This window comes from Mauremys reevesii, linkage group 2 (genome assembly GCF_016161935.1).
Source record: "Mauremys reevesii isolate NIE-2019 linkage group 2, ASM1616193v1, whole genome shotgun sequence".
Classification (NCBI taxonomy): Eukaryota; Metazoa; Chordata; order Testudines; family Geoemydidae; genus Mauremys; species Mauremys reevesii.
The window spans coordinates 51,451,338-51,472,583 of NC_052624.1; the positions used below are offsets into that span (position 1 = coordinate 51,451,338).

The window sequence follows — 21,246 nt, forward strand, 5'->3', positions numbered from 1 at the left end:
GGTTACAGTGCAAGGGTTAATACCAAGCAAAGTTCTCTCTTAATTGAACAGGACTGACAGTCCTTTGCTGATCCATCAGTACAGTACATCCACCATCTGTGTAGATTGTGAAAGTGATGAGTGAAAAACAAATACTGACTGCTGGCAAAGCTGATAACAAATCATGCTTTTGGGGGATCACAGGAAACCAAATGAATTTTCATGTCAAGTTTTTGGTGAAATGAAAGCAAGTTTAAAGGGGCAGGGTTTGGTTTTGTTTGGTTGGTTTTTTGTTTGGATTTTTCACTGTGAAATTATCTATCCAGGAAAATAAAAGAAAATTCCCAATCTTGCCCCGAAAGTGGAATTTGAGCATTTTGGCCACAAAAAAGCTGTGTTTTAGAAATAGCAAAACTTTGGCAGGGACCAAGCTTACAAATATTCTTGCAAAAACAATCACTTCTTGCATGTGAATATTCATGAAGCAAAACCCAGTATTTGCACAGTTCTCAGGCCAGAAGAACTGCCTGGATTCCACCAGTTCTGCCTATGCAGACTAGGCTGTTGGCTCCCAGATGTTTAAAATGCACCTGGAGTGGAGCGCTAATAGCACAAGTTCCTTGCAACTGCTACTCTGTTGGGAAATCTGGGAGTTCTTGGTGAAGCCCACAAATTAGATAGGACTAGCAGGGGAGGGGTTAGTGTCAGACCACCAGGAACTATATTTCATCTTCCACTAACAGAGATGCTTTAGAGCACTGGCAAGAGTTTCTCCCTTAAACAAGCCTGATCCCTGGGGAGAGCAAGGCACTGCTGTTGTCTGTCCTCCCTGAGGTAAATCCTTACTTGGGAGCAATTGCTATAGCTGCAACAGGAGTGACTCAAGCAACAAATCTGAGGACAGAATAAGGGGTGTCTCATTTATAAGTTTTTTGCCTTATAAGCAGCTTTTAAAATATGGGTGGGGGGGAGAGAAAGATTTTTATAATTGACTGTTCGCTAGGAGAGGTAAGACCCCACATTCACAACGAATTCCAAGCATTAAAGAGAACAATACAGTACTAACAAAGGAGAAAGAAAACAGCTTATGTTTACAAAGTGTAGTTCTCCTTGCTGTGGTGTTATCTGCACAAGCTGTGTCAGCAAAGGATTATGCAGTTAGAAAAGTATAAATAGGTTTTGCATTCTAATTTATTTTTCTACATTTTCACTTCAGTGGAGAATGTTACTCTTTTAATGGAAACACTGTATGGATAGAATAAGACTCTCAAATCTCAAAGTAACAATAGCTGCACTTTTGTGGCTATTGAAGTCAATGGTAGAACTCTCATTTGATTTCAATGGGAGGAGGATAGGACCCCATTCTCTGACCACATTGCACTGTTTTCCACAAACCTATGTTGAATAAGAAAAAAATCACCTGTCTTTCATCTAATATGACTTTTATACTGTGGCCTATCTAATACAAGAAGTAAAGGGCTATTCTCTTTATTTATGCATTTTTTCTTGCACTGAAATGGAAATTAGCTATTGCAGTTTTGGCAGGTAAAAAGCAAACCGACTTTAACCATTGCAGACTGCTGCTCAGATAGTCACCAAGGAATGCATTATTTGCTTCTGTTTTCTTTTCCAGTTTTATAGAGAGGTTAATTGATAGGATATTTGGCTCAGGGGGAATGGTCAAAAGTAGATTGGAATTTGCAAACCTGAGGAGGTTTGCCTGAATAGGGACTGCAAGAGATAACCTTTGGAAAATAAATTATAAATCCAATCTGCTTCAGGGATTGAGGCAAGAAGAGATGATGCTTAACCCTAGTTGTTTACATCTCATGACAGAACTGACTATTTATTTGGGAATTTTCAAATTTTGTGGCAGATCTGGACAGAGCTGGTAACAGAGCTATGTCTCGGGAGGGTGTAACAGAGCTACATCTTTTTGGTCTGAGTTTCAGTGTGTGACAGACACTGAGGTTCTGGAGGTGCTGAGGGATGAAACGGGCTATGCCAAGCGATTTAGATCTGTGTTTCTTTGGGCTCATGAAGCCTGAAGCTAGGGCCCTTATTGGAGCTGATTGGAAATGTCTCTGTGGGAGGACATGATGCCAATTTCTCTTAAAGAAGGAATTTAGTAGATCCTCAGTATATGCAATTATCATACTCTCTTGAACCTTCCTTTTGTTAGAAAGAGTTGGTGAGGCAATTCTGTCAATTTCTGGAGCATTCTGGTATCTTTGAATCCAGTAGCATTGATTGTAGGTGTGGGTATACTATCGAGACTATGCTGGTTGTGTTGGTATCAACTTCTGGTGATGGAAGAACATCACAGCCCATGCTGATTCTTTTAGATCTGTCAGCTGGTTTTGATACTGTTGATCATTAGGTATTATTAACACAAGCAGGAAGAGATGGAGTTACTCCAGAATGGTTCCAATCTTCCTTTCAGTTGCTCTTCTTTCCCAAGTGTTCTCTTATGCAAGGAGCCACCAGGTTCTGTCACTCTCATGTTCTGTGTGTACATCTGCCATTAGAAGGATTAATACGAAGTGTGATCAGCTATATATGTGTGTTGAAACAGTAACCGCCAGAGATAGTCCTATGGTCACCATGGGGATCAAGAAATCCTGAGCTGGGTTCATAGGATTTGGTATTCCCATAGATATTGGTCACCAAGCACTATCAGCTTTGTCACCTCCAGTTGTCATGAAGAACTTCATTAGCTTATGCAAAGAATTTGCCATGTGGCAGTGTGATTGGTTCACCAAAACCAGTCTCAACTTGCTTTAGGGACCCACACACAAGGTAGAAAAATTGTATTCAATTCATTTTTGATGTAGGAGATCTCCTTCATTTCAGATTGGATACAAACAACAGAGCCACATCACCTCCATGTTGTATGTGTACCAAAACCTGGCAGGTACCAACTATACCAAAGCTGGTCCAGCAATATTGCACAACCAAGTTTCAGTAGTACAGTACTTAAATGATACAGGTCTAGACTAGTACAAACCTCAGTGTCTTGTGGCTCAGCATATAAGGAATCCTAGTATCAGTTCTAAATTCTAAAAAGAGGGAAGAGTTTGGGGGTAGGAGGGAGGAGGAGATGTGATAGGAATTGTCCAGGCTACTCTCTTCATTTTTGCTTGTGGTTCTGCTCTATTAAAATGTTATCAAGTGTGATTTACCACATATTAAGACAAAATCTTTCCTTTTTCTTACTCCAATACAATTTTTTTCTTTAAATACATTTTCATTTAAATGTGAGAGATTGTATTACTATATTTTATGTATGAGAGAAAGCTAATTAAATGTTTTGATGTGTGCACTGAGGCCCATCATCCTTCATTGAAGGATACGTACAATATGTCTGTAAAATTCACATTGTGCGATTGCATGTAATTTATAACTGTGATAAGACTTCTAAGCCAGAATTTCTTATCTTCCTTTATTTGATCAACAGAATCTAGATTGAGGTGAAAAGTATGTAATAAGGAAAAATACAGCATATTTTGATTTTGTACTTTTGTATATGTAGTAAGACATCAAATGAGGCTTGATAAGAGGCTGAATATACAAGCCAACACACAAAAATAATGAGGACTTTCATAAAGTATGTAGGTGTTACTGTATGAAATAGTGTATACATGTTATGTTTCACAAGAAATCAGATGGATTAAAGAGAACAGAATGTTCTGTTTGTTTACTTGTTTCAGAGCATCTTCAGTCCTGAAAGTTGATGCCATGAGACCTCCTGTCTTTTACTAACCTTATTTGTCTGACTAACTCACAAGACTGTACACTTTGTGATGTTGCTCCACTGATGCTGTCTCTACCCATCTGTTTTTCCTCCTTGGGACTTGCCCCTTAAAAAACACCTCCTCCAGACTGCCATCTCTATTCTATGAGACATGATCAAAACACTACCACTTGTCTGAAAGATCTGTCTAATAAACATCAGTTACTTTCCCAAACTGCTCAAGCACCTACTTCTCTTGTTTTTTCTCCATGGAATGCAAAACAAACACTGAGAATACCTTACATTGCCTCAAAAGTTTAAAGACTGGCAAGCTTATTTTCATCAAGCATATAGTTTTGACATGCTGAACTACAGTACACTTCAAATCCAATACACGTGAAAGAATAAATCTGTTAAAGTAATACATTTCTCACCCCACCCCATCAAATACTATAACAAAATGAAAAATCATGTAATGAAATCCAGTGAGGTCCTCTTAAAAGTGAACTACAAAGATTTTTCAAAAGTTCAATCAAGAATTGTCCTCTGCAGTGCTTCTGTCACACATGCGCTACTGCCTCCTTCATACTTGTTTTTGTTCTCTCTTCCCCTCCCCGTTGGATCTAGAGAAAAATATTTACGGTGATGGCTCTCTTAAACCTGCTTGATAGCATATTATTTCATGAGAGCCTGGGATTTTCAAGACAGCTGAAAGTGTTGTCTCGGAGGTGGTAGAGAATACTGGGATGCGGATCCTTAGACTCCACTTTCTATAGTCACTCTAGGGGCCTGAATCCCCACTCATAAAATAAAAGTAAATCTCAGTGAGAGTACATTGAGGTACAGCTTCATTACCTAGAGCAGCACTGAGCATGTGGCAGCACTGACAAACACTGTGAGTTTGGAAACACTATTTTGGCTGTTCAACATCTTCTGACACACACACACACACACCCCCTCCCAAAAAAGTGCTGTTTCAGCTAAATTAAAATGTTTAAATTGAAATGTTAAGTGAAATGGTTTCTGACAAAATATTTTGTTTTGGTTTGCTGAGCTGACTCACAATGTTTCATTTTGAGTCAGTTTAGCATTAAACTACATTTCCCTGTGATGCTGCATCTCTTCATGAGAATTGTAGTTTTGGGTTCATGCTGTCATAAGAACATAAAAATGGCCATACTGGGTCAGACCAATGCTCTATCTAGCCTAGTGTCCTGTCTCCCTAGAGTGGCTGGTACAACATGCTTCAGAGGGAGTGAACAGAACACGGCAATTTATCTAGTGATCCATCCCCGGTCATCTACTCCCAGCTTCTGGCAGGCAGAGGAATAGGAACACCTGGAACATGGGGTTGTGTCCCTGACAATCTTGGCTAATAGCCACTGATGGACCTAACCTCCATGAACTTGTTTAATCCCTTTTGACCGAATTATACTTTTGGCCTTCACAACATCCCCTGGCAATGACTTCCACAGGTTTACTGTGCATTGTGTGAAGAAATACTTTACTTTGTTTGTTTAAAACCTGCTTCCTATTAATTTCATTGGGTGACCCCTGGTTCATCTGTTATGTCCCCACTCTCCCCTATGAGACAGTCCCAGGACAGATTACATCTTCCTTGATGCACCTGCAGTCGTATAACTCCCAGGATGCAATTCCAGAATGCTTGGTCAGAGGAGAGACCTCTTTGCATCATGGAAGATGTACTCCAGCAAGGGAACCCAGCTCATAGGAGAGAATAGGGGGCATGAGACACCTGAACTACAACTCCCATGATACAATGCAGCACCAGAGGTTAATGTAGTTTAGTGCTGAAATGACTCAAAATGAAATGTTTCAGGTCAGTTCAACAAACCATAATATTTTGATCCATGTTAAACTGACCCAAACCAAAATATTTCATTTTGTTTTTTCTGATGGAAAATTGAAAATTTTCAGCAAAATTGAATTTTTCTCTCAGAGAGGGAATGCTGTGCTATGTGCCCATGGATGCTGGAACTAGGGGTGCTACCACACCCCTGGTTTGAAGAGGTTTCAATCACATACAGGGTTTACAGTTTGGTTCAATGGCTTTTAGCACCCCCACTATACAAATTGTTCCAGCACTCCGACATGTGCCTGGTGTGAGTGCGGTCTGGTGGGAGCAAAGCCCAGTCTGGTTCTCTCCTCCCCATTCTGTAGGAGCTTGGACAGCTCTCTGGTATTTCTAGGGCAGTGTATAGTGTTACTACTTAGGCCACAACATGAGGCCAGTTGCATTTAGAATGTTCATGTTCAGTTTGTAGGTTGTTATTTTCCTGAGGAATGCAAGCTACAGCAGAGAAATGGTGATTTTCAACAATTTGCAACAGTTAAACCTGAATGGAATTTCATAGGTCAAAGATAAGGCATAGCTCTAGTCTGAGGGTTTTCTTACTGCCAAATTTCAAAGACCTGCAGCTAATAACAGAGGTGTTTGAGCTTCTCAAAAAAGGTCAAAATATGTTATAATTCAAAGTATCAGGTACCCTAAATACAGCTACCAGCTCCTTCTATAACTATTAAAATGTACTTTGCCTAGCTAACCTATGAAACACAACGAAACTGATCAGCACAGTAGGGTATATATTTTCTGTTAATATATTCATTGGCTTGATGTGGTAAGCACAGGATGGGCACATGAGTTCCATCTATATCTCACTATGTTTCAAGAACTCCAATTGTTCAAATCCCTCAAGGATCTCTGGCATACTGGTCACCTTGATCATACACTTCTACATCACTCAATGCATTGCCAGGCAAACCTCCAACACCCACTGTGGACTTCTCAGCCCCAAGCTGGTACCCAACTGACCAGTAACAATGCAGAATAGTGAGCTTCTACAATCAGTTGCCATTCTCTTTCCCACATCAAGTGGAATTATTTTTCTAATGGTACAGCAGTATAGAAAAGTCGTCTTTCTCTTTTGGAAGTTTGGCAGCCACTGCTACACAACACAGGTTTCATGAAAAGCTATGCTACCAGAATGGTGCAAAGCAGCTGGAGCAAGGCTGAGAATCTGAACCTTAAAATAAGAAATTATTATAATTACAATAGCACACAGAGCCCCCACAGTCTCATGAGGCTATGCGATCCTAGGGGCTGTTACCACAGATGAAGACACAACCTCTGCCCCAAACAACATTTCGATTTTACAAACACAATAATTGAAACTCAGTTTCAATCCTGTTTTCAGAACTCTGTTTTCCTTGCAATTGCTGATGACATAAGAAAGGCCTATGACAGAACAGAGTATATGCTGAGGCTTTATTGTAGTCAGTTTCCACATTAGCAATAGAATGCACTCAGATCTACTGGCTGTTGCTGCTCTTTCTGGGCAACTTGCCAGTGTGTCTGTCATATGCAGATGCAGAAACTGATAGTGGTACACTTGGACCAAGATATATATCTTAATGTCTCTTTTCCTTCTTAAGAACAAAAATAAGAAAAATTATACAAGTATCTTGATGAAATGAAAACCTTTCCCTGATTAGGACTGTCTGGATTCTGGTGATAATCAGAATCTTATAGCTCAAAGTTCTTAATGAAAATATTTCAACAAAAAGCTGGATATTTTGGCAAAAACAACTTAAAAAATTAGATTAGTTTCTATGAAATCAGCAAGGACACTGAAGAAATCTTTTGTACTGCTCTTGCTGCCCATTGAGCTGACTAGTGAGATAATGAATATCAGAAAGGAAAACAAATGGTGTACTGAATGTCACTATTTTGTTTAATAAGATAGGGAATATTTAAAATGTAAGGAATGCATTTTAACATTTATTTTATTACTTTTTAACTGAAGATTTTTAATTAATCGAGTCTCATAAAATCCAAATCAGTTCAATTTCTTTTGTACACAATCACATAACTAGATAATTTTTTTTTAAAAAGGAGAGAGAAAATCCACTGTTATACATTTTATTTTAAAAGCAGATTCACAAAGATTTCATTCTTTGTAGCTGAGGGCTGTATTTTCCTCTTTTCTGGCCACATCAGCAGGATTCTGTGGGAAAAGCTTTATGTGAGAAGGGTCATTGACACTGGCATTTAAGTAATTATTCTTGTCTAATTAATTAACTTTCTTGGAAAAAAATATGCAAGTGCTTAGACTATTTTCCATTAGCAGCAGCAGGTCTATGCTTTTTATATTTGTTGCAGCAGATGTCCTTTACATCCCAGATTTCTTCAGAACAACAACAAAAAATCCATCTGAATAATTTGTTGAACTAAGGACTGTGTCTGTTGTTTTACTGAGAAATATATACCACTCAGAAATAACTTCATAAAGGGCCATAAAGTTCCAAAGCCAACTGAAGTCAGTGACAGTTTTTGGACTGGGTACATAGTTTCTATATCTAGTTGGCTATTAGGTAAAGAGCTTTTGTACTCAGAGAGCTCTTTTCTTTAATCATTCATTTACTGTTATTGTTCACTATTCTTATTTGTTTATACAGTATGCCAAGGCAGATGTGCTTTACCAACAAAGAGAACCTGCCTGACCTGATGAATTTACAATCTAAGGGCCCTGATGATGATGGCTATTGCTTTTGTTAATAAGACTTACTCAGTTTAGACTATCTGTGTGAGTAAAGGGCTGTGGGATTGTGACTTAAATTAAAACGTTACATGTGAACAAATTATTACAGACACTGGGAGCAAAAGGGCGACAACCAGATGAATTGGGGTATGATTGCATCCTATGCCTGAAGTAGGACCTGACTGGAAGACAAACTCAGCATGTATCCTATTCACTTACAGAATTGTGTGATGTCATTAACTACCATGGGAAATAAAGAATCCTGAACCTTTGCAGGTAAGGGAAGGTAATACATTTGTTTTGATGGTTTACAATTTTTTTAGAGATATAATTATTACAAAGGGAAGCTAGAGACTTCAGACCTCATGATTAACCAGCTTCATTTCTTTCCCTCAGCTGTTCTCAGGGGAGGATTAAAGTAGGATCCCTGGGATGTGGTTTTACAATGAGAGGAGGCCCTGATGCAGTGACTAAATGGCCAGCAAGTGATACAGCTTATAGCTAATTGCTACCAGGTAGACACCTGCTGTTGGGACAGGACCCAGAGAGGAGACTATGATCCTGAGTCAGTGGCTCCTCAACCTGTGAAGTCTCATCATAAATTATTGTAAGTGAAAGGAATAATTGAGGCAGTTTTATGGTGTCATTTGTGTATGACTTGGCTACCATCCCCAGCTATTTTGTTAGAGAAGGGAAGATTGTCATGGACTGGGAGACCCTTCCCCGTTTCATTAGGGAGTGAAAGAATGAATAGTTGCAGCTTGCTGCCTGAAATGGGATGTCATGTCCCTTGTCATGAGACCTGCTGCCCACATCAGGGAGTGAGAGGAAGGATTGTACCTAACTTTGACCTTGGTGTGTTTGATTGTTACGGCAACCTTGGACATTTTTCTGCATCTTTAAGGAGCTTGTATTATAATTAATCTGAACATGAGACGGAATTACGTCCTGATCCTGAAAACACGTGTACTTTACTTAAGGCAATGGGACTACTCACGTATTTACAGGTAAGTACATTAAAGTTAAGTTAAGTTTGCATTGGCAACCTTAATTCTGGCTTTTCTTAACTGTTGAATGTTTGACTTTGCAACCTTAATAACATTATGTTAATGTAGCTTTTCTAAAAGTTACATATTCAGTTAGGTTTTTAAAAATTATTTCAGGACTCTTTTAAAGTATATTTGCCACATAATCAAGCAAAGGTTAATAATCTGTCATTTAGAACAGGTCACATGTTACCAGTGAGAACAGGAATTGTCTGAATTTATGATGGGAACATCCACATCAACACTGTACTGCACTAGACTTTGTAGCAGTCTTCACTTTATTTCAGATTACTATTGTTAGGGACCATTGGTTCTAGATGCCCAGCTCTTTGTAATTTAAAACAGCAAAGACATCTGATTTAATCTTTATCTCTCTGTATCTTACCAAGTAAAGATACTAGGAAAAAGAGTAGAGATCACTCAGAAAGGTGCTTGTTGTAATGGTACAGTTAGAGAGTGGAAGATGGAACAGTTCCCTCTGGGGGAAGATGTTTGAAAGAGGTCAGTGTCTCTACTGCAGATGGTGGAGTTTTGATGGGTAATAAAAGAGTTTGGTGTTTGCATTCAGACAGAAAGGTTGTGACTTCAACTGTCTGCTCACTGACAGGAAAAAAATCCTTTAGATCTAGAATTTCATATTACTGTATTATTTTTCTATTCAGAAATGGTAGAAGGTTAAAACCTGTTTATTTTCTATTCTTCATTTTATTAGATGAATGGAAATACAATTTTAGTGTTTTTCTTTGTTTTGACCTTTCTAAACTGAAGCCACATTTAATGCTCTCATTAAACTAAAAATAATATTTTGTTTGATGATAACTTATATAAGTACCACTGTATGCTCTGCTGAATTGCTATTGTGTAACTCCCTTTACTAATGGGCTTTACTGAACCACAGCAAAGATACCAATGTTTCTTAAAGAAATAGTGCACTCACAGAAACATTATTTCCCTCTTTGTTTAGCAGTAGAAGAACACTAGTTATATGAAGATCAGACTACTTGCACTTTCAACAGATTGTGCACTTAAAGTACAGACCTAAAAAGAGTAATTGGAATGCTCAGGTAATTGAATGACCTGATATGCTGAATAACCCTAGGTATTTTTATGTAGTTGTGCTAGTGGTGGCTACAATAACATTTTCATTCTAAACTATTATTTTTAGCTGTTTATAACTTTTACTCCTAGGGGAATTCTGCACCACTGCACAATGCAGAATTTGTGCAGAATTCCATGTTTCCCCCCAAGAATTGGGGCTGCAGAACTGCTGGTTGCCACTAGGGGCCATTGGACTCTGCAGAGCCCAGCTCAGTAAGCAGAGTGCCCAGCCCAGCAGGGACGGAGGCTCTGCACGCTCTGGCCATCTGGCTTGATCCCTGATGCGTGTGTGTAACACTTTCTTTCTTCCCCTGATCACCTGATGCCCTGGGCAGATTGGTAACATAAATCTGTTACAGTTTTGGTGGAGAATTGCGGAGGGGGGGGGAGCCCTGCGGAGTGCACCAACTGTTCTGCCCTTGGTATTTCATGTTTGCTCTGTTTGGCACTGTTGGTATTTCTTGTTGAGGATTTTATGATAAAGGTGGTGCCCACCCTCAGCCGTAGTATGCCTGAGAACTGGAGACAGGTTTAGCATTCCTCTCTCCACCCCAGTGGGCAGGGGAAGGGTGCAGGTGGATACACTCCCGGTTGTAGAAGTCCAGGGTAATAGGAGGAGGACTTAGAGATTCTTGCTCCAAGCACACAATCCTCGGTGCATACACCCTCAGTCATAGCAGGCCTCAGTTGAAGAGGCGAACTTAGGGTGTCTCGCTCTGCCCGGGAAGGATTTTGGTGTACGGATCCTCAGTGGTATTCATAGAATCATAGAATCATAGAATATCAGGGTTGGAAGGGACCTCAGGAGGTCATCTAGTCCAACCTCCTGCTCAAAGCAGGACCAATTCTCAACTAAATCATCACAGCCAGGGCTTTGTCAAGCCTGACCTTAAAAACCTCTAAGGAAAGAGATTCCACCACCTCCCTAGGTAACCCATTCCAGTGCTTCACCACTCTCTGAGTGAAAAAGTTTTTCCTAATATCCAACCTAAACCTCCTCCACTGCAACTTGAGACCATTACTCCTTGTTCTGTCATCTGCTACCACTGAGAACAGTCTAGATCCATCCTCTTTAGAACCCCCTTTCAGGTAGTTGAAAGCAGCTATCAAATCCCCCCTCATTCTTCTCTTCTGCAGACTAAACAATCCCAGTTCCCTCAGCCTCTCCTCATAAGTCATGTGCTCCAGCCCCCTAATCATATTTGTTGCCCTCCGCTGGACTCTTTCCAATTTTTCCACATCCTTCTTGTAGTGTGGGGCCCAAAACGGGACACAGTACTCCAGATGAGGCCTCACCAACGTCAAATAGAGGAGAATGATCACGTCCCTCGATCTGCTGGCAATGCCCCTACTTATACAGCCCAAAATGCCGTTAGCCTTCTTGGCAACAAGGGCACACTGTTGACTCATATGCAGCTTCTCGTCCACTGTAACCCCTAGGTCCTTTTCTGCAGAACTGCTTCCTAGCCATTCGGTCCCTAGTCTGTAACAGTGAATGGGATTCTTCTGTCCTAAGTGCAGGACTCTGCACTTGTCCTTGTTGAACCTCATCAGGTTTCTTTTGGCCCAGTCCTCTAATTTGTCTAGGTCCCTCTGTATCCTATCCCTACCCTCCAGCATATCTACCACTCCTCCAAGTTTAGTGTCATCTGCAAACTTGCGGAGAGTGCAGTACATGCCATCCTCCAAATCATTAATGAAGATATTGAACAAAACCGGCCCCAGGACCGACCCTTGGAGCACTTCGCTTGAAACCGGCTGCCAACTAGATATGGAGCTGTTGATCAATACCCATTGAGCCCGACGATCTAGCCAGCTTTCTATCCACCTTATAGTCCATTCATCCAGCCCATACTTCTTTAACTTTCCGGCAATTAGACCAAGTAACCTGGAGGAAGGCTTAGCATCTCTCCCTTTGGCCTGGGGGACATTGTAAACCCCGGTGCCGGCGTGGGCAATGTGAAATCTCAAGTGATTAAAGACCTTAAGAGCTGTACTAACAAATTGTAACAACATGTTGAGGAAACAAAAGGGTACAGCTTCGGACTCGGGAGTTCCACAGTCATGGGCGATGGCATCAACAATGGGTTCCAGGCCAGATGTACGGGCATTAGGGAGTGCGGACATGGCAGTCCAGCTGCCCGGTCAGCTGGCATCACGGGAAGCAGGTGGACCTGATGCCCAAGCCATGGAAGGGGTGACAGAGAGGGAGAGGATCCTGTTGCCTCTTTCAAATTGGGGGTGAGGACCTCTCCTGGTTGGAGAGGGCTCTCACCAAAGTGGGATACAATCCCTGGGGTTCCGTAAAGGAGCTTCAGAAAAGAGTGCAGATTTGGCAGGATTTGTTAGACCTGTATGTTGAGTATGAAAAGCTGAAGGGTAAAAACCTAGGGGCAGCTATGGGCTGAATTTGGACTGCAGCAGCCATGTGGTATCAAATGTTGTCGGGACAGAAAGAGGAGTTGGGGAGAAGGGAAGAGTACCCGACAGCTTTAGGAAACTGAGCAACTGAAAGGGCATTTCACTAACCAGGCAGCAACCCAAGCCTATGCCCAGGACAAATTGCAAGCCCTGAGACAGAACTTCCAGGCAGAAAAGGCGGAACGCACCCACCTGGAAGCACTGACTAAGCAAATACTGGTCCTTCAGGGACTTGTCAAAGATTTGACCATTTGTGCCCAGCATACGCTGCAGCGGCAGTGTGGTCACCACAAAAAGGAAATTGAATAGTTGAAACGCCAGTTGGCTGTGCATTCTGTCCAGGTGGCAGCCATTATGGTGGGTGAAGGGGGAGAAGGTCGTATGTACGGCACCCCCAGCTATGAAGAAGAGCACCCTATGGGGTGATAAGAAAGAGGAAATGGACCAGGAGGGGTGGGGGGCTATTTGAGGAGCCCATCCTACTTGCTAAATTGGTAGTGGAACAAAGCCTGTGCCCATGGAAATGGACAGTTCAACAAGAAAAACAGGATCGGGCCCCGACAAGCAGGCAGGCAACAGATAAAGAAATTGGAAAACAGGTTGGAAGCCCTGAGGGCATAGTGGCAGGACTAAAGGAAGCGGTAAGTACAGACATGGAGATTTTAGATTCCTGGAACTATACTTGAAATGGTGAAATCTGAGTTGATGAAGGTGTCATTTTGGGAGATAAGCAAGTGATTTAAAGAAAGAGCCTCTTAGAGTTGGTTGGGCAACTCTCACTTTTTCATGTTCTCTGTATGTATGTATATATATATCCTCACTATATGTTCCATTCTATGCATCCGATGAAGTGGGCTGTAGCCCACAAAAGCTTATGCTCAAATAAATTTATTAGTCTCTAAGGTGCCACAAGTACTTCTGTTCTTTTTAAGGAAAGAGTGAGAAGTTAACTCTGTAGATGCGGGAGGAAACTGAGCAGTTGAAGGGTGTGAAAATGTTACAGAGAAAATAATTCTTGGTTTCTTTGCACCCATTCTGAAGGAAAAATGGGCCCTTTTCAAAGGAATGTCTAAAATAATCTAGGCAAGGAGACTATCTAATTGAAATCATTTGACTAGGGACAATTTAGTAGACAAATTCGCTAAAAGAACACAAGGGGGTTCTACTGGAACTTAATTGCCCCAAATGTATAAAAGGAATGTAATCCATATACAGCTATGTAAAAACAGAGCAGTGTAGAAGGAATGTGCATTTTCCCCAGGACATGTGCAGTGTATATTGTAGAAGGGGTAAAAGAAATTCAAACCTATGATGCTACTTAATTAAAATCCTCTGAGGACTCAAAAGGGAGCCACAATTGGTTGTGTTTTCCTTTTCAAATCACTGTGTGTTTTGGAAGCAGGAGTTAAAAGTTAAAAGTAATCAGAACTCTGGTGAAAGTTGATTGTGTCCCTTTTAAGACAGTTTCTGAGTTGCTGATAGCTTTGGACCCAAAAGTAAGCAAGAAAATGTCTGTGTTAACGCAAATTACCTAACTGATAAAGGTAGAAGCCATTGAAACCTGACCTGCCTACAGAACAAACAAAGGAAAATATGGGGGTAATTCCTCTGTTTTGCCTGCAATCAGCAAGGGTATTTGTAAAATAAAGGAATATTTTAAGCAATAATCTGCCACCCCAAAGGGGTAGAAACATATTATTTTTTGTCTCTCAGAAAATCAGGAAAAGCTGATGCCAGCTGAAGAGCAACCCAGACAAAATACCATGAATCTACTGTCACAATAGAAATTGTGTTTTGTGTTCTATATTTTGTCTTGTGTTGTTTATCTTGTTGCTAGCACTGTTGTGAATTAAAATAAAATACTGCAGGGAAACATCCTCAAGTAGTAGACACCATATTAGGAGGAACTGGTTTTGAAGCAAAGATATGGAAAGTTAGCCCACTCCTCATATGGCACATGGAATCCTTCTGGCTAAACCAGACCTCAAGCCAGTGGGCTGGGGAGGGAGGGGAGCTATTGGACACCAGAGGTTATACTGAGTGGACTCCTCAAAAGTGGGTGTGCTTGTCCTTGCCTATTGCTCCAAAGCCCTGTAGTAAAAATGTTTTACTAGGATCCTGTATGTGGGATGAATTGGATAATTATAATTATGAGGACGGAAAATACCTCCAAAGGCTTTCCCTGGTTCGAACTGTGGAAGGGGCCCAAGCCACAATGTGACGTAAGGCTGGAGGGGAGGAGCCGTGGATGCAATGCATAGTCCGGAAAGACACAGTAGGGCCACAGCAAAATACCTGGCGGGTGGCCCCGGATTTCCTATGGACCCCCGAGGGACAGACCCTGTTCCTCATGTGATGGCCTGGAGTGGAATGGAAAGCCCTTTGGCAGGCAATGGCAATTATTGATCCCTGGATGCAATATCATTGTTGTGACCTCCTGGCAAATGACATCCATGATGGAAGCCAGGAAGGGTTGTAATGAGACAATGAATAATGTAGGGAGTTTTTGGTCTGTGCCTTCGTTTCCCCAATAGGTGCATTCATGTTATTCTCTTTCTTTCCCTTTTGCTTTGTTAACAGGATAGGCAGTAATAGCGAGAGCCCAGGGAGTGGTGGGACTGCTCTTGCTGCTTCAAGCCTGCAAAATTTGTCAGGGTGAAACAATACAGATGCCTCCTCCTTTAGAGTGTTACAGCACACATTTAATCTGAAGAAAGCTGCCTTTGCTACAGCCATCTAGATGGGGTAACTATGCCAACAGGGGGATGTGTTATGCTATGTTACTAATAAAGCCAGGAGCCACTTCTGGCTAGTATATGTAATTGATGCTGCCATAACAATTTTGTTTGGGCTATATTGCTGTTTATGTAGGAGACCAATAGTCACCCTAGCCACCATGTCAGAGGGAGGATGGAAACCTAAGTGGTGACCCCTCACAACAAAATGTTGATTCCAGGTCAAGGGGGGGAATGTCACAACCCAATGGCTCCTTCCCTCATGGGGTCCCCTGTGGAGGAAGATCAGCATTGTATGTTGCTAACGCTGCTGCAAGCATCACAAGGCATTTTGGGAAGGGTCAAAGGTGTGAGTGTGGAGTGAAAGATTCCTTTGCAGGTTGCGAGAGGCCAAAAGGGGGAGGGAGGAAGAGAGCAGAGAATGGGCTAACTCGACACTTCAGCTAGCTCCCTCTGAAGATAAGATGCTGGCCCTGGTCCAAGGTCATGGGCTCGATGAGAAATATGCAGCTGCCCAGCCATGAGAAGAGGAGAACTAAGTTGAGCAGGGCTGCAGAGATTGCAGTGAGAACAGTGAGAGCGAATGAGATGGCAAAGACCTATGTGGGGGAAAACAAAGTCTCTGAAACCGGTGTGTTTTGGGAAAGCCAAGGAGGCCACAGCGAGCTGGTTTGGACTGGTACAAAGAGTACCAGGAACAGAGGGCCCTGAACAAAAACACCCCGAAAAGAACCCAGGACTTAAAAACCCTCCCAAGAGCCAAAGCAAGTCAGAGATCACAGCGGACCCTGGACGACCCATTCACGGGACAAGAACTCCCGTCCACCAGTCCCCCTCTTCTTCTTATGTTACACCCCGGCTTGGCCAGCCTCAAATCATGCATGTGTGAGTATGAAAGTGAGTTAGGGCAGGGACACTAACACTTTCTTTCTTCCTCTGAGTGACGTGGGAGCATTTCCAGCGCTCGCCGCTGTTATTTTATTATTTTATTAATAAAACTTTAAAATTTAGTCAGTTGGTGTGCTCCTCCATCTCCTCCCCTAAAGATCCTGTGGCCTCAGCCTGATCACCTGACGCCCGGGAAGATTGGTAACATAAATCTGTCACACTATCTTTATTTTTTAGTAGTGTTGGCAGTTTCTAGAGTATGAGATTATAGGTGCTCTTTCTGGTTCTTATAAGTCTCTAAAGAAATAAAATAAATATATCAATTAGTGACTTTTGCGATTCAAAACTGATTCACTGGGTACTACAGTGAAACTGCCAAAATTTACATATGTCACTGAACAAAGATCTTTTAATGTTGCAGTGTCAAACTCCGTTGATGGGGGACCAAATTAAAATTTTCGTTATGATTAGTGGGCTGAGATATAAACTTAAGGCTATATACTAATTCAGTTCAAAGTGAACTCCCACTAATGTTATCAGTGTGAGGCTTACACAAGGAGTAAGAGTAGAAAATGGTCTTTATGTATTTAAGAATAAGGGGAAAAATTTAGAATATAGATATATTTACACCAGGTGTTCCCAAACCTGATTCGTGGCATGTTCAGGGTAAGCCCCTGGCTGGCATGAGACGCTTTGAGATGCTTTCCGCAGCTCCCATTGGCTGAGAAGGATGAACCGCGGCCACTGGGAGCTGCGAGCAGCCAGACCTGCAGACGTTCAGGTAAACAAAGTGTGTCATGGCCCGCCAGGGAACTAAGTTTGGGAACCCCTGATTTACACAAAGCACAACTAGTTAGTGGAACTCATTGAAATATGGCATTGAGGTTAAAAGCTTAGTAGGATTCAAAACTGAACTCAAAATTGAGAACATTCACAGTTCTGTTAGTAGTGTTGTCAACTTTGCTATTTTTATTACAAATCTCACAATATCTGGTGGTTTTTCCTAAAGTCCCAGATCCTGGAGTCATGTGATTACATGAGATTCTCAGATTTTATTGAAAAACAACCACCACCCACCCCCAAACTTTCCATTCCTGATAGTTATGAAGAAACACGTGAAGACGTAATACTTAAATAAGACTTGAAAATCCTTAAGGAAAAAAAATCCCAAAATGTATTTTTAAAAAATCTCATGGTTTTTAAACCAATCTCATGGTTTTAGAGGTCAGATATACGATGTCTGAAAGATGGGGTTGGCAACACTGTATTAAGCAAGGATGTGGATGGGTGATCAGCTCGTGAAGAGGCACCCCTTTCCCCAACCCAGGATCAGGCGTGAGCAGCATTACCAGCCCTTGGGATTTCACCATGAATCTCACAATATTTGTTTTCTTTAAATCCCCAGTTCCTGGTTTCTTGTGATTAGATGAGACTCTCAGCTTCTTCCCTTTAAAATACGTAAGCTTACAACAAAGCAGTGCGGGGGGCAGGGGTCTTCCCTGGGGAGGCTGTGGCAACAATCTCTTACTTTTAAACAAAGTAAGTTTCTAGCCCTCATGGTTTCTCAGATAAGCCCGAAAACGTGACCTGTGTGCACCTTGAGCGCTCAGCAGCCAAAAGGAAAACAAAAAAGAGCCCAAAATGCATAATTAAAAATTCACTAATCATAATCCAGTCTCACTGGAGGGGGGTAAAAGGGTGATTGGTGATTTCTGAACACGTGGCGTTGCCAGTGTTAGTGTGTGAATGAATGAACGGACTGCACCTCAGTCCCTCTGTCAGGATGAAAGCCTGGGCATAGTTAGTCCCAATTCCCCCTCAGACCCTGCACACACACCCAGCCCCTCACCCCGCTCCCGCTCCCGCTCCCGCGCGGGGTTAGCGGCAGGCACAGCAGCTCCCAGCGGAGACACCGGGCTGCGGAAGGGTAGGGGCGTCATGGAAGCTTGAACAGCTTCACTGTCCCCTAATGCGCCTGTGCGGGCGTTGTGCGCATGCTCAGTGGGGGCGAGCCGGAGGAGCAAAGCCTGCCCTACGCTGTGGCCGGGATCTGCATCCGGGGCGCGGCTTGCGGCTGTGCCCATTGTCTGGGTTACCGGCCCGGACTCCGCCAGCGCCGGGGCCCTGCGCTGAGGAGCCTGAGGGGTGGGAAGGAGACCGGCGCGTCTGCCGCCGCCGCCCGAGCCCGAGCCCGCCCTTCGCCTCCTTGTCCCGCCGCCGGCTTTAGTAAGTGACTGTCCCCGCCGCCTCCCCGGGAGCCCCCGCTCCGTCCCGCCTGCCCGGGCATCCCCCGGGCGAAGAGGCGTCAGCCTCTCGCACCTTCCCTCCCCACAGTGCGAGGCCTTGCCTGCCCCCCGCACCTCCCGGTGGGAGGCATTAGCCACCCCCCTTAGCCTCTCCCTGCCCCCGCCTCCCGGGCTGTCCTTCTCCAGTGCGTATTAGTACCAACGAGCTATCATTCCCGAGGGGCCGGGGATGCCCCAACAAAAGATGTATTACCCCCAAACCTTTGTGTCTCATGTTTCCCCTCCCTCTGTCCCTCCCAGGAGTATTTCAGATCCCTGGCTGTAGGTGGGTGCTGTTGTATCTCATGCTGTATGGTGTTTGTGTGCTGACTGAGCTTTAAACCGTACAACATAGGCAGTTCCTGCCACCAGTACCTGTATAATCTAAATGTCTTATGCTTAATATAATGTTGATTTTCATTATTATCATATAATAATTAAATTCTTTCCTTTCTACAGTGGATCGCAGTTCGAAGAGGAGACAAGTGAAGCCTTTGGCAGCTTCACTGCTGGAAGCTTTAGATTATGATAGCTCAGATGACAGTGATTTTAAGGTTGGAGATGCCTCAGGTAAACATTTTCCTTCATCTCCCTAATTCAAAATGATTTTGTTTCCATTATTTTTATGAGAAATTATGGCTTTTGGTTTCTCAGCTCATATCTGGAATGGAAGAAGAAGTGGTATTGATAAATCAGTAGACTACACATTGAAATTGTACATTGTATTTCTGTATAGGATATAAACCCGTTGGAATTTTGGCACCTGAAGCCCAGTAATCTGATTGGTTAACTTGTAATCCTTATCTCTGTGAAATACCTAATGCCTGGTACAACTTTAAAAAGAATTTTTTTCAAAATAAAAATAGATTGCAAACTGAAAATTAAGCATTAGTTGCTTTCAAAACATTCCCCTTGAAGATCAAACAAGGACCAGCAGGAACAATAAGTATTTTCTGTGCACAAGTGTTTTAGTTGTTAGCCTAAATAAAAACTAGGAGCATGTCTACACTACAGTCTATGTCAGGATAACTTATATTGCTCAGGGATATGAACAAACCACCCTGCTGGGCGATATGAGTTACACTGACAAGTTCATGTGCACAGTGCTATGTTGGCGGAAGAGTTTTGCTTCTCCTGACAACATAGTTTCTGCTGTTTGTAGAGGTGTGGTTTTTTTTTTAATGCCGACAGGAGAGCTGTCTCCCGTTGGCATAGCGTCTTCACCAGATGCACTGTAGCAGTGCAGCTGCATCAGTGCAGCTGCGCTACTGCAGCACTGTATGTGTAGATCTGGCTTTTGTCTAACAAACAAAGTTATGGAAATACCTATTATTTATAATGTTGGACTAACATATTAATGTTAGGCAGTCATTTCCTTCACAGCACCTCTTTGTTCTCAAAAGCAAGAGCTTATCTTTTCTGGATAGCTTTTTTTCCAAGCCTGGTCCCTGCCAAAAAGTATAAAACTTGGGAGGAAAAAAAATCAATTTAGATTTATTTGTTTATATTACAGTAGCACCAGAGGACTCAATCAGATCAGTGCTGGGAGCTGTATGAACTCACAAGATAGTCCCTGCCTCAAAAGTTTTACAGTCTAAAGCAGGGGTAGGCAACCTATGGCACGGGTGCCAAAGGCGGCACGCGAGCTGATTTTCAGTGGCACTCACACTGCCTGGGTCCTGGCCACTGGTCCGGGGGGCTCTGCGTTTTAATTTAATTTTAACTGAAGCTTCTTAAACATTTTAAAAGCCTTATTTACTTTACATACAACAATAGTTTAGTTATATATTATAGACTTATAGAAAAGACTTTCTAAAAACGTTAAAATGTATGACTGGCACGCGAAACCTTAAATTAGAGTGAATAAATGCAGACTCGGCACACCACTTCTGAAAGGTTGCCAACCCCTGGTCTAAAGCCCTATTTCTGCAGTCTAATAAATACGTGAAAACCCTTGTATCTGCATGGAATCTCTCTTGAAGCCTAAAAGAAGCCCCAACACAATAACTGATGTAATAAATAAATGGAGGCTGGAGGTGGGAGGAAGAAGCTAAAAGTGGCAGGACCATGTAGATAAATAGACTAGCTATATGCAAGCCATAGAATTGTATATAGAAATAAAACAAGAGGTTTAAGGCCTAAAGGGAGCCCTATGACCACTTAGTCTGTCCGACCTCTTGCATAACACAGGCCAAAGAACTTCACCTAGTAATTCTTGCATTAAGCCTAGTGACTTGTAATTTCTACCACATCTCTTGGTAAGCTGTCCCGTATTAATGAATTCAGTAATTCCTAATGGGTTCTTGTCCAGCATAGCTCTTTAAACTGATACAGTATTGCAGGTATGCTCTATTTTCCCCCTGGCTTCCCTTCCTCAACTTTAGTCCCAATTTTAAAGATTCCCCTGGGGATTGTCTTCTTGTAGGAGAGAATTGCAGTAGCACCAGAATGAAACTGATCTACATTTTGTTAATTTTCACTTTAAGCTTCTTTGGAATTAAG

General features: G+C 42.3%; 1 protein-coding gene and 1 long non-coding RNA gene across 10 annotated transcripts in view; both read left to right on the forward strand.

Annotated features, from left to right (window-relative positions):
- Positions 1-9,174: 9,174 nt before the first annotated feature.
- Positions 9,175-15,467, forward strand: LOC120397499. The gene is made up of 3 exons (XR_005593831.1): positions 9,175-9,278; positions 10,282-10,381; positions 15,417-15,467. It is a non-coding gene; the product is annotated as an uncharacterized LOC120397499 (long non-coding RNA).
- A 2,971-nt stretch (positions 15,468-18,438) lies between these two features.
- PHF14 (PHD finger protein 14) overlaps positions 18,439-21,246 on the forward strand; it is a 288,520-nt gene continuing 285,712 nt past the window's right edge. For all 9 annotated transcript variants that reach the window (XR_005593828.1, XR_005593827.1, XM_039523434.1 and 6 more), the window contains exons 1-2: positions 18,439-18,685; positions 19,204-19,314. Coding sequence is in view for 7 of the 9 variants with exons in the window: in XM_039523434.1 (XP_039379368.1) it covers positions 18,454-18,685; positions 19,204-19,314 (343 nt within the window). In the remaining 2 variants the exon portion in view is untranslated. The remainder of the gene's footprint in view (positions 18,686-19,203; positions 19,315-21,246) is intronic.